Raw genomic sequence first — 13,893 nt, 5'->3', positions numbered from 1 at the left:
TTGCAAGCCATTATGCTTGCTATCATGCGTTATAGCAGTAATAGAAGCCCACTATACCTTCCACATATATGAAATAACATATGCATAAGGCCATCACTGTGGTTTTATCTGTAACAGCTAAAAATCAGAAACAGCTCAAATATCCATCATTAGAGACTAGTAGAAAAATATAGCGTCAAGCTTTGCACCTGTAGAAAAGAATGAGGAAGCTCTCTATATCTAACATGAGCTGACCTTTAGGACATATTTTCAAACAGGAAAAAACAAGATAGAGAACACTGTGTATTTTACCTTTCAAGTAGGAGAGAAAGAAAAATAAGACACATATGTTCTTTTTAAAAAACAAAAACAAAACAAAACACACTACAAGGGTAGCCCAGAAGTAAATTAATGAAATAATTAACTATGGGATATATTAGGGAACACCATGTTATTTTACCTTTCAAGTAGGAGAGAAAGAAAAATAAGAAACATATGTTCTTAAAAAAAAAAAAAAACACTGCAAGGGTAGCCCAGAAATAAAGTAATGCAATAATTAACTATGGGCTGTGGGATGAAGCAGCTAGGAAGGAAACAAGACTTCTCTGAGAATACATCTTTTAATGTGTCACTTTGATTTTTGGACCAGGTAAATGGTTTACATATTCAAAATATAAAATTGTATTTAAAGTAATATTAAGATATTCATAATTAATTTTAATAATTTTCTACCTATGATTTACATCCTAAAATCTTTCCTAGACTTATTCTGTGGCTAATGGAATTCTATCCCAAACCAAAATAAATACTCAGGATCCAGAAACTGTTTCCTGACAGAATGGTCAAAATCATAGATTGCTTGTGGGTTAAGATTGACCATTTCTGCTGATTTTGCTGTTTCTTAAATCATATTCTTATATTACAGACCTCACAGACAAGCTAAAGATATGATACATCACTTACCAGAAAATAGAGAAAACCAATTTCATAGAGCTAGCAACAGCGCCACCTGGTGGCAAAATCTAAAGCTATAATGATTAATAAAATTGAAGTAAAGGTTCTTTTTGAAGAGCTGTGTTCTTTAATACCGAAATTATATATGGCAGGAAAAAAAGCAACCAGAAATGGCTGGTACTAAGATCTTCTTTTCTTATGAATACAGTATTTATTTTGTCTTCCTTCTTTCAAGCCCTGAGCCAACCATTTTCCCCAGGCTGCCTGGAGAAGTACAGGAAAAGGAGACACGGGAGAAAGAGCTGTGTGAGGTGGAAATGGCTCCTTCACATGGCGAAGAGGAAGACAGAGGCCCCCATCAGGCAAAAAGAGCCCCATGGCCTCAGAGAGGGCAAAGCCCAGAATGGTGTAGAAGAGCTGCTGCTTTAGAGAAGGATTCCTCCCATAACCAATGATGAGGCTCCCAAAGAAAAGTAGAAAGTGTTAGTTGCTCATTTGTGTCCAGCTCTTTGCAACCCTATGGACTGCAGCCCACCGGGCTCCTCTGTCCATAGAATTCTCCAGGCAAGAATACTGGAGTGGGTTCCTATTCCCTTCTCCAGGGGATCTTCCTGACCTAGGGATTGAACCCGGGTCTCCTGCAATGCAGGCTGATTCTTTACCATCTGAGCCCCCCAGGGAAGCCTGAGACTCCCAAACATAGTCCTAATTCCAATCCTGCAGCCAGGCACCCCTACTGCGGCAGCCCCAGCTGCAGTGAACTTGACCACTGTGTCAGTGTCCCTTGAAATGGCACTGGTCTGGAAGCTGTGGCTAGGAATAAGTGAAGTGGTCAGGGAACATGGGCTGCCGAGCTACTGCAGCCCTCAGCTGTCAGTGTCGCCGGTCTTTTTAGTACCCCTGCAGAAAGTGACCAGCTCAGTAGTGGAGAGGTTCTCCTGATCAAGGAGGGCATGCCTACGTGCTAAGTCGCTTCAGTCGTGTCTGACTCTTTGCAAGCTTACGGAGGGACTGTAGCCACCAGGCTCCTCTGTCCACATCCATGGGATTCTCCAGGTAAGAATACTGGAGTGGGTTGCCATTTCCTCCTCCAGGGAATCTTCCCGACCCAGGGATCAAACCCCCGTCTCCTGTGTCTCCTGCACTAGCAGATGGGTTCTTTACCACTAGTGCTACCTGGGAAGTTGATCAAGGAGGGAGTGGAGACAAATTTGGCACAAATGTACAATTTCAGGGCATGAAGGGCTGTTTCAGGAGAGCTGTTCCCAGTGCAGAGAAAACAGAGATGGGTGGGCTGGTAGTCAGATCTTATCAACTCCTGTGTGAAACTGAGGTTACTCTTAATTTGATATATTGCATTAAAAAATGCATTTAGCTTGCCCAAAATTCTTAGTGAAATTCAAGCAACAAGAAGTAACGTGGAAAAAATTTATCCTAATGTCAATTATGGACATGCCAAATCTATTTTCCTGGTTTTGAAAATCTATAAAACTGCAGCCAGGATGAGTTATACAGTTCTTTCTGGTTATCTGGTTTCCTAAAAGTGAGAGAAACCACAACCATCTCCCAGGAGTGTCAAAAGTGTTGAATAAAATATATCTTATTTGTTTTTCATCCTTCCTTTCCCAGTACTGGCCAATGAATGAAATTATTTCCTTCCTTAAGTCTTACCAAGAGCAGATTTTCTCTTTCTTTTTAAATGATTGCATAAGACCTGGGTTGGATTCCTGGGTCGGGAAGATCCCCTGGAGAAGGACATGGCTACCCACTCCAGTATTCTTGCCTGGAGAATCCCATGGACAGAGGAGCCTGAACAGCTACAGTCCACGGGATTTCAAGAGTCGGACATGACTTACAACTAAACCACCACCACCAGCACATATTAAATTATAGAACTGAGGCAATTAAACAATTTAGAGTAAAAATACCTTTGTGTTAAGAATCTTAAAATATCATCATAAAAACACTATTTGGATGATTATTTCCATTGTGCCAATGCCCAAGTTGCTATGAGACAAATCAATTTGGTTCAAAAGAAATGTGTTGAGCACCTACTATGTGCCTTGCATCACCCTGACTCAGGTATTGGAAGTGTTCTTTGAAGTTCACTAGAGAACTGGTCTGACTCTGTGCAACCCTATAGGCTGTAGCCCACCAGGCTCCTCTGTCCATGGGATTCTCCAGGCAAGAATACTGGAGTGGGTTTCCACGTCCTCCTCCAGGGGATCTTCCCAGCCCAGGGATGGAACCCACATCTCTTATGTCTCCTGCATTGGCAGGTGGGTTCTTTACCACTAGTGCCACCTGGAAAGCCCTAGAGAACTGGTAGTTAGCGGTGTGAAGGTTGGGGCTTGTGACTGAAGGAGGGCAAAAACAGACAGACCTGTGTAAGACTGGGAGAAAACACAAAGGATGCTAATAAAAAGGCAGGAAGAAAAATTATGGAAATGCACGGACAGCTTTCTTTTTGCCATTATTTCACCTTACTCTTCAGCTAACAGTATTGAGTCCTAAGGGAGGGTACAATTCAGGAATTACCATCTCTCCGGGCATCTGCCACCACCTTTGCCGCAGACTTGCTCATCACGTGCACGACGTAGAGAGGGCAGTTCACGGCGCTGGCTATGGTGATGGCCCTCAGCGTGGCTTCTGCCTCGACTGCTTCTGGACGGCACAGCTCATGGCCCTCGGGACCTGTAATCCCCAGTGCCAACATCTTCTTTGCTCCCTGAAAAGGCAGCAGGAACATACATGGGAGAAAGCTTTGCTAATGACAAATTCCATCATTATGTGAAATAAATACACTGCCAGCTTTTAATTTTAGATCTGTCTGGCATAGGTGTGTGTGAACGTGTGCGTATACAGTGTGTGTTTTTGGTAAAAAATAATCTTCTACTCTGATTTGTTGCTGTTTAGTCGTTGTGTCTGACTCTTTGTGACCCCATGGACTGTAGCCCGCCAGGCTCCTCTGTTCATGGGATTTCCTAGGCAAGAATACTAAAGTGGGTTGCCGTTTCCTTCTCCAGGGGATCTTCCTGACCAAGGGATAGAACACATGTTTCCTGCTTGGCAAGCGGGCTCTTCACTGAGCCATCTGGGAACCCCACTACTTTGATGGCATGTTTTTAACTTTTTGTATACATATTTCACAATTAAATTATTTTGATTGAAAAGGTGAAGATCTGAGGTCTGTTCTAATCACATTCTTTGAAAAGACTTAGGAATAGAACCGGGGTCTCCTGCATTCCAGGCGGATTCTTTACCAGCTGAGCTACCAGGGAAGCCCCTTTGAAAAGAAAGTGTCCGTATTTAAGACATTGGTTCAGAACAAAAAAAACAAAGTATTCTAGTCCCCCATATTAGATTCTTCTTGGAATGACTCATGCTATTATGTAGTTAGTTCTATTCTTTACTCTTCGCTGCCTTCTCCTCTATCGGACAGAATGATATTAGATCAATATTTCTCCTCTCCAAAAGTGTTATTTCTTCCTTACAAGAAAGGCAGGAAGTCAAGACAGAGTGTCAAAACGATGTGCCCGGTGTCATACAGCTAAGATGTGGAAGAGTCCAGTTTACACCCCGGTCTGTTTGAGCTTACAGCTCATGCTTTTCTCGTTATCATCCCCCCCCACCTTCTGGCCACGTGGCCACCCTCTCACGGACTTTAATGGGAACTGAGCCCAGGGAGAGAGAAAGATCAACCAATAGAAAGGGTAAGAGACAGCTCTTTAAATCTTGCAGATGGTGTACCCTTTTGGCATTAATGATGGAGCTAACATGAGAAATAAATACATCTAGATTCATCCAGAGCACATTTTAATACCCAATTTCTGAAAAGAGTGGGGCTTAAAACAGCTACCTAATGCTCTGCTTAAGTCATCAGATTATGCTGATGCCCACACTTTGGCATTCTGAACCAGCAGCTTGAGCATACTTTAAATGAAAAAAAAAAAGTCCTGGGGACACAAAGAAAAATATCTGTGCTTTTAGAATAAACCTTGTTTGAGGTCTAATGGCTGCTCTGAAAAAGGGAACTCCTCATTCCAGCGCATATACCACCTGCAAAAAACTCATCAAGGACAGCAAGTAATTGGAGTCAAGTGTTTCCAAGTTACAGAAAATTAGTTCTTGAATTTCCTTTCTTCTAGTCCTTTGAATGAATTTACCTACTTGGGGCCGGTCATCTTCCCCTTAACTCACGGGCAGTTTCCCTTCTCTGGAAGCCCTGGAAGGTAATTACCTACCTCTGCAATTAGATCTCCATTTTCGGCATGAACTTGAGCAATGGCTCCAATCTCCTTGCACCGAGAGAAGGCCTCGTACAGCTCCACATCCCTCACCATGTACACATCTTTATAAGCCATAAACATCTTGAAGGAGTTCACCCCTTTATCCTGGGTAAGGATTTTCATTTCTTCTTTAACCTAAAAGGGCACCACAATCACAGCAAAATGTCACCCTTTAAAGATAATATCAGCATTCTCCAAAATGCTGCATTCAGAAGAAAATAAAAGTAAAATGAGGACATCAGTTGAACTCCAGAAAAATATAATTAAGGCCTTGATCGTTCCCCTAGGTCAGACTTCATCTGATGAACTGCTGTGGCTATGATGCTTTTAAATCATGAAAGAGTTAATAGTACTCCCCCTCCCCCAAATACTTCACTTTTACACTTAGATATGAAATTCTCAGTATCTAGAGAAACAGGTACTGAGATGGGAAGAAATTATTCTAGAACAGGAAAAGACAACCATTTGGTAGCAACAGAAGCAGTCATGTCTCTGGAAGATCAGAGATAATGTGAAGTAAGGTTTGGGGTCAAATCTGAACCCCACCAGATGAATTAGAAGAAGGAGGCGGTGGAAGATGTGAAGTGACCCACTGGCAGCTCCTGGAGGTGAAAGATTCTGAACCAGTGGGAAGCCCCTGGAGCCCTCTGGGTTGCCAACTCAAAGGTTCTGATCACCAATTCCAATGTGTGAGTGGGGAGATTGGGGGTTCCTTCACACCACCAAGCAGTTCTCCAGACATCAGCCAGGAGGTATCTTATAACTCAACTCAATTTTAACGCTACCTGGAGACTGCACCATGTTCCACAGTTTAAGAGTTCAGTCTTATGGGGGTGTCCAGGTTGTCACCTGCACTTCTGACCAACCAGCTATAAATCAGGGGTTCCCACAGCCCCCTCCTCAGGTTCAATTAATCTGCTGCAGTGGTTCACAGAGCTCAGAGAAACATTGTACTCACTGGATCACCAGTTTACTATAAAAGGACATGATAAAGGATACAGACGAACATCAGAGGGAAGAGATACTTTATAGGCGAAGGAATGGGGGAAGGGCCCAGGGCTTGTGTCCTCTGAGAGCACCGCTCTTCCCAAACCTCCACTCGGTCAGCATCCTTGAAGCTCTCCAAATCCTATCCTTTTAGGTTCTGTGAAGGCTTCATTACACAGGTATGACTGATTAGAGCATTGGCCTCAGGCAACTAACCCAGCCTCCAGCCCTTCTCCCCACCTCATAGGTCAGTTGGGGGGGACTGAAATTTTCAACCATCTAATCACACAGTTGGCTCCTGGGTCAATCAGCCCCTATCCTTCGGTGGTGTCTAAAAATCACCTCTTTAATTCCTTGTAGCTCAGATGGTAAAGAATCCGCCTGCAATGAGGGAGACCTGGGTTCAATCCCTGAATTGGGAAGATCCCCTGGAGAAGGGAAAGGCTACCCACTCCAGTATTCTGGCCTAGAGAATTCCATGGACTGTATAGTCCATGGGGTCGAAAAAGAGTTGGACACGACTGAGCGACTTTCACTTCACTTAACATAATAGACCCTTTCAGTGCCCTCAATCATGTAGGAAATTCCAAGGATTTTAGGATCTCTGTGCCAGAAATGGAGACAAAGACCAGATGTGAATTTCTTCTTATAAATCATAATATCATACCAATGATAAGAGACAAGATAGGATCAAAACTAGTTTAGTAATTGCCTTCGCAGGTAATTGCCTTCATCTCTACTCTCAACAATGAGTAATAATTTCAATGGAAAAGTCAGAAGTGAAGTGAAGTGAAGTGAAGTCGCTCAGTCGTGTCCGACCCTTCGCGACCCCATAAACTGTAGCCTACCAGGCTTCTCTGTCAGAAGGTTTGACCAAATAAAACTGCTGGAATTTCTACAAGTTGAAAAACACATGCATACACATAAAAAATGTACACATATACATATAAGACAAACATATATAATAAAACATAAAAAATATGTAACAAGGATAGGGTTACTGCTTAGTTAATAAAAATGTTAGTTATTGCTGCTTCTACTTGACAAGAAAAACCCTAACATTCTAGATGAAAAATGTTATTTACAGTTCAAACTGTAAATTCAAATAAAAATGTTAACTCCCTACTCATTAAAAGTGCAAAATAAAACAAAGCAATCTTTTCCTATTGTATCAGCAAAGTTTTAAAAATGACAATATCACATGTTAAGTTACTCACTTCCATCACTGTTTACTCTTTTACTAATTTGTTTCACTTTTCTCCATGGCACTTTATCAGCTGGCATATAATATATTTACTTGTTGACGACCTGCGTCCTCCTCTAGAATTTCCACCTGATATGAGAAGGGGCTTTGTACAGTTTGGGCTTCACAGGTGGCTCTTGGGTAAAGAATCAGTCTTTACCCCAGCAGGAGACACATGAGACCCGGGTTCAGTCCCAGGATGGGGAAGATCCCCTGGAGAAGGAAATAGCAACCCACTCCAGTACTCTTGCCTGAAAAATTCCATGGACAGAGGAGCCCGGCAGGCTACAGTCCGTGGGGTCGCAAAGAGTCAGACACAACCGAGTATGCATGTAAGCTAAGCTTGTACAGTTCATCTGTTGCTATATCCTAGAACAGTGCCTGATCCATAGTGGCCACTCAAAAACTTTCTCTTGGATGAATAATGAATGAAAAGGAGCAGAAAACACCAAAATGTTGAGAGTGAACATCACTGAAATGATGGAATGAGTTTCAAGATGCATTAAGTGACAACAGCAAGGGTAGAACTTGGTTTAACGTGCCTCCTTTTTAAAAACTTTTTTATAAGTTCTAATTTTCTACCATGAGTCTATTATTTTTATAGTGGGGGGAAAATGCTTTAGACTGTTAGAAAATTCACACTACAGGCTTCCCAAGTACAACCCACATTGCTCAAGTGAAATACCAATGCCTCCCAGAGTAGAAGAGCCTTTCTGCAGATGACCTTGTTAAACATCCCTGTCACCCATATCCCTATCCGTGGGTGAGTCCCAACGGTCAGGCATAGTAGTTTAAGCCTTGCTATTCCAAAAGTGTGGTACCTGAACAGCAACAGCAACATCACCTGGGAGCTTACTAGAAATGCAGAATCTCTGCTCCAGACCTACTATGGGTTGACTGTGTCCCCATAAATTCATAGGTTGAAATCCTAGCCCCCAGTACCAAATGTGACCTTGTGCATGCATCCTAAGTCACTTCAGTCACATCCAACTCTTTGGGACCCTGTGGACTCCTACCAGGCTCCTCTGTCCATGGGATTCTCCAGACAAGGATACTAGAGTGGGTTGCCATGCCCTCCTCCTGGAAGTCTTCCCGACTCAGGGATCTCTTACGTCGCCTACCTTGGCAGGCAAGTTCTTTACCACTAGAACTACCTGGGAAGCCCAGCACCACCTCGGACTTGTATAAAAAAATTAATAAATAGAAGGTGGCTCAGATGGTGAAGAATCCGCCTGCAGTGCGGGAGACCTGGGTTCAATCTCTGGGTTGGGAAGATCCCCTGGAGAAGTAAACAGCTACCCACTCCAGTATTCTGGCCTGGAGAATTCCCTGGACAAAGGACCCTGGCAGTCCATGAGGCTGCAAGACGTCGGACACAGCTGAGTGACTTTCACTCACTCAATTAAGTAGAGTCGAGAGACCAGAAGGGGGAGCTCTCATACCTGCATGTCAACGCAGAAGAAAGGATCCCCTTCTTTCTCGGCAGGGACCAGAAGAATGAAAACTCATGGGCTCTGTTTACTGGAGCCCTCCCAACTTCCCTCTCCCCTCTAGGAAAGCCTGCGCCTTCTCTTGCCCTGTGGGGACTTCCACGTGACTCAACATGTTTGTAGACCCTGAACTGCAGTTCTTCGGTTGATCTCAAACATGCCCATCTTTGCTGGAGAAATATCAGGCGGTCTCCTTGTTTCAGGTCAACATTTGGAAGTAGGGTATTTACCAAAGTAATCAATTAAGATGAGGTCACTAGGGTGGACCATAATTCAATATGATTGCTGTCTTTATAAAAAGGGGTAATTTAGCCACACACACACATACACAGAGAACATCATGGGAAACAAAGGCAGAGATTCAGGTGATGTTCCTACAAATCAAAGAATACCGGAGATTGCCAGCAAACCACCAGAAGTTGGTGAGAGGCTTGAGATTATCCCTGACAGCTCTCAGAAGGGACCAACCGCACCAACACCTCGATCTCAGGCTGTGAGTCTCCTGAAATGTGAGACAGTACATTTCTGTTGTTTCAGCCACCCAGTTTGTAATTCTTTGTTAGAGCAGTCCTAGCAAACCAATACACTCACTGAACATAATCTGTACTGTAACAGTATACACCAGGTGAATCATTTCCATATTAAAATGTGAGAAACACTGGTACGAGCAAGCATCTTCACCTTTGCTCTATCTTATAAAACAAGAGTGAGAGGAAAGGAGGAAGGGAGAAGGGAAAGAAGGAGGGGCAGGAGAGAAGAAGGAAGGCAGGAAGACCTTAAACGCATAAAGAGGTCAGATGCCTCATTTAGAATGCCTTTTCTGGAAAAAAATTAACTTTTTCTCTGGACTCTAAACCTTGCTACTATGTTTGCTGAGCTATCTGATTACTTGTTTTATATTAACTTAGTGTCTACAACCCAAATTTTGGGAGGAAGTAGGGACATAAGTTACATGGTGACTTCAAATAAAGTCAGCCCATGAGCCCTTTCTAGCAAAAAGATTTCTTTTTGCTTTGTGGAAAACATGCTATTGATTTAAATCACAAATAAAAGTTTCTTCCAAAGTACACATACATGTTTTCATGGGGAAAATAAGCATATTTTAACAATTCACAAAACTGTCTTTTCTATCTCAGTCATGTTATCATTTCTGCCATGGTCTAAAATAATGAGCAGATACAGAAGACTGTGGAAACTCTATTTTGAAATGATCTGACTGGGAGTTGATATTAACAGAGTACCAGCTTAGTGCACAGCTGGGAGAAGCCCTTGAACACATTCCTGGTCTGTCCCTTCCTCGGTTTCTTTCCAGATATTAAAAACATTTATCTAACTGAAGTCTAATCTGTGGGAAAAGACTGCTTAAAAGTGCCTGGAGATGTTGAAGTTGAAAAGTCCAGTACTTTTAAAAATTGCATTTAAAGTGTTTACAATTCATGACTTAAATATTAGGAAAGACTATTGTGAATCAGTGTAAGGGATTTATCCCATTATCTTCGTATGCTTTTTATTTTTGTAGTTCTCTCAGTTGATAATACTTCACAGGGTTCAAAACTCAAATGGTACGAAAGAATATGGAATGAAAAGCCTTCCCTCCAATTGTGAGTTCCCGGAAGCAACCAACATCACTGGTTTCTTATGTTTTGACGTTGCCCGTTCCCTGATCTTTGCAATGACTAAAAGACTAACTAGAAGAAACCGGACCCCTTCATGGTTCACCTGGTCACTCCACCACGTCACTGCCACATGCAGGCTGTAGTCACAGCAGACTTTGGGGTCAGCCCAGCTTCGCCAGGTGTCAAAGGCTTCAATGAGGGAGTGGCCTTTGTGTGGAATAGCAAAATCCATGATCATGGTGGTGCCTCCTGCCAGGGCAGCCTGAAATCACAAAGAGAGGTTCAACAGGTTAGCCATCGGTTTTCCAGTTGAGTCATTTATCTCCTTGAACAGCATGCATTTACAAGCACTTGGGCAAATTTGACGGGTCCAGGAATCTGCACAAAGATGCTGCCTGTGTAAAAGATCTGGAGAGACATGAATAGATGTTCCGTAAATTAAAGTCTGAAGCATCAAAAGAGCTGGAATGGCTTCTGCAAAAAGAATGACAAGTCTGGTGAAATGAAAATGGCTTTGATCCAAAGAAAACAGAGTGGAGGCTGTAAAGAAAAGCCAAAAAGGAAAAACGGAGACGATTCAAACATTTTCCTTCTCAAGAAAACTGTATTCATCACTGTAAAATCCACTTCATTAGAGTCAGCCTCGGAGAACTGTATCTCTAACGACACTGGGCTCCACACAGACTCTCAGAAGACTCACGTGATTCCCAGCTGGTCTTCGTTCGGCAACTTCTGAATCGTTTCTTAATCCTCAGCCATCCCCTCTCATCCATCTCCAGTGCTCTGGCCTTAGTGTCACCCCTCGGCTTGCTCCTAACACCCCCAGTTTTGCTATTACTTCCTCCAATACAAACCCCTTCACTGCAATTAGAAGGAAATTTCAAAGCACAAGTGTGACCTCTTGACTCCAAGACTTGAAACTGAACGCTTCTCACTGCCCCTGGGATAGCCTTTAACCTTAACATGGTCTACAAGGCCCTGCATGATCTGCCTTGAGACTTCTAGTCTCTTTGGCATATTAGACTACATTACATTATGACTGGATTAAAAACTATTAAGTTATTAAATCAAATGTCTTTGACTAATCATTGACACTGATTTTATTATAAGATGGTTAAGTATGTTTTTAACTGTTGCAGTCAAACAATGGTTGAATACTCACGTATAGTTGTGAGAGCTGGACCGTAAGGAAGGCAGAATGCCAAAGAAATGATGCCTTCGAACTGTGGTGCTGGAAAAGACTCCTGAAAGTCCCTTGGACAGCAAGTAGATCAAACCAGTCAATCTTAATGGAGATCAACCCTGAATATTCACTGGGAGGACTGATGCTGAAGCTGAAGCTCCAGTATTTTGGTCATCTGATTCGAACAGATGACTCATTGGAAAAGTCCCTGATGCTGGGAAAGATTGAGGGCAGAAGAAGAAGGCATCAGAGGATGAGACGGCTGGACAGCATCACCGATGCAGTGAACATAAACTTGGGCAAACTCCAGGAAATGGTGAGGGACAGGGAGACCTGGCATGCTGCAGTCCATGGGGTTGCAAAGAGTCAGACACGACTGGGCAACTGAACAACAACCACAGTTCAAATGGTGCAGGTGAAGAAAAACACACAGGCAGAGATATACTAGCGCATGGGTTAAGGGCATTGACCACACAGGCTTACTGGTTCCAGGGTACAGCTCAGCTTCAACATTACACTCTGAGTAATTCCTTCACTCCCTCACTCCTTCCTTCCTTTTTAAAATTAAATTTATTTATTATTTATTTTTGGCTGCTCTGGGTCTCCATTTCTGCAAGCGGGCTTTCTCTAGTTTTGGAGAGCGGCGGCTGCTCTCAAGCTGTGATGCACAGGCTTCTCATTGCGATGGCGTCTCTCCTTGCAGAGCCCAGGCTCTAGGTGTGCGTGGGCTTCAGTAGTTGGTGGCTCATGGGCTTAGTGGCCTCTCAGCACGTGGCCTCTTCCCAGACCAAGGATCAAACCCGTATCCCCTGTATTGGCAGGTGGAGTCTTTACCACTGGACCAGTAAGGAAGTTCTCTTTCCTTTGTTAGTTCATTTGTACCTCCCTTCCTTGTACAGTATTGCTCTGGGCATCAGGTCCTCAGAACTTCTACATCTTGTAACTGAAGTCTGTGTCTTTTGATTGACAGCTCCCCTTCCCCACCCCTCACCCCCCCACACCCACCCTGCACCCTCGTCTCAGCCCCTGGCAACCACCATTCTACTCTTGGGTTCTCTGAGTTTGGTTTTTTTAGATTCCACTTATAAGCGAGTTCATATTATTTCACTCAGCACAACGTCCTCAAGGTCCGTCTCTGTTGTCACAAATGGCAGGATTTCCCTCTTTCTAAATGATATTCCATTGTATACACACAGATTTCCTTTGTCCACTCATTCATAGATGGACACGTAAATTTACTTATGTCTTGACTTGTGAATAATCCTGCAATGAACAGGGGAAAGTAGACAGCAACTTCTTAACCTCCGGGTGCCTCTGATTCCTAACCTGTGAAGTGAGGACAATAATTGTACCTAAACCATAGAGTCGCTGGGAAGATTAAATTGAGGTGATGTATATACAGTGCTTAGCATGGTGTTTGGTTCACGGTAAGTGCTTCTATAAGCTTCAACTCACAATGAGCCTTTGTGAATTAGGCATTTTCCCACTTTTCATATGTCAGTTCATCTCACCACCAGGAAACAAAGTTACATGTTGTCATGTCACAACACAGAAGGGAGTGCCACCAGCTTCTCTCCCGGGTCTGCCCACATGTCACCTTCCCCTACCCCCGACCCCACAGCCTTCCTCCCCAGACACAGAGTGCTCCCAGGTTCCAGCAGACACACCAGCTGTATTCCATCTCTTTTTTCGTGCTTACTTCAGTGGATTTTTATTTTTTCCTTAAGTCATTTGGTCCAACTCATTCTGCTCTCAAAAATCTCACTATTTATACAGGATTCTGTACTTTTACCTCTATCTTTAGATAACGATTGCCTTATGCATGATGAAACAATACATGTTTGCATTTCTTAAGAAATCCCTATGGGTATAATGAGAGTACCAGAAAAAATTCCTTAGGTTCTGTATTTTTATTTGAATGCAGATTAATCTTCTCACCTTCTTCCTTCTAAAATGTCTTCTCACAGATATCCCTTGAGGATGAAGGGCATTTTTCTAATAGAAAGTGCTGTTAATTAAAGTGTTGAAAGAAAATACCTTTTTCCGTGTCTACTGAACTAGAAAATCAAGCTTAAAGAACAATTCTTTCCATATTAAAAGTCTCATCACATGCAGGATGTGGGAAACTAAATACAGTGCTGGTGGGAATATA

General features: G+C 42.9%; 1 protein-coding gene across 2 annotated transcripts in view; it reads right to left on the bottom strand.

Moving 5' to 3' along the window:
• The window catches only part of DPYS (dihydropyrimidinase), a 99,523-nt gene that overhangs the window by 60,561 nt on the left and 25,069 nt on the right, over positions 1-13,893 (bottom strand). For both annotated transcript variants that reach the window (XM_027973109.2, XM_027973110.3), the window contains exons 2-4: positions 10,662-10,820; positions 5,178-5,357; positions 3,472-3,661 (exon numbers count right to left, since the gene is read on the bottom strand). In XM_027973109.2, the coding sequence (XP_027828910.1) occupies positions 3,472-3,661; positions 5,178-5,357; positions 10,662-10,820 (529 nt within the window). The remainder of the gene's footprint in view (positions 1-3,471; positions 3,662-5,177; positions 5,358-10,661; positions 10,821-13,893) is intronic.

Source organism: Ovis aries, chromosome 9, assembly GCF_016772045.2.
Source record: "Ovis aries strain OAR_USU_Benz2616 breed Rambouillet chromosome 9, ARS-UI_Ramb_v3.0, whole genome shotgun sequence".
NCBI classification, from domain to species: domain Eukaryota; kingdom Metazoa; phylum Chordata; class Mammalia; order Artiodactyla; family Bovidae; genus Ovis; species Ovis aries.
This window is presented reverse-complemented; position numbering and strand designations above follow the sequence as displayed.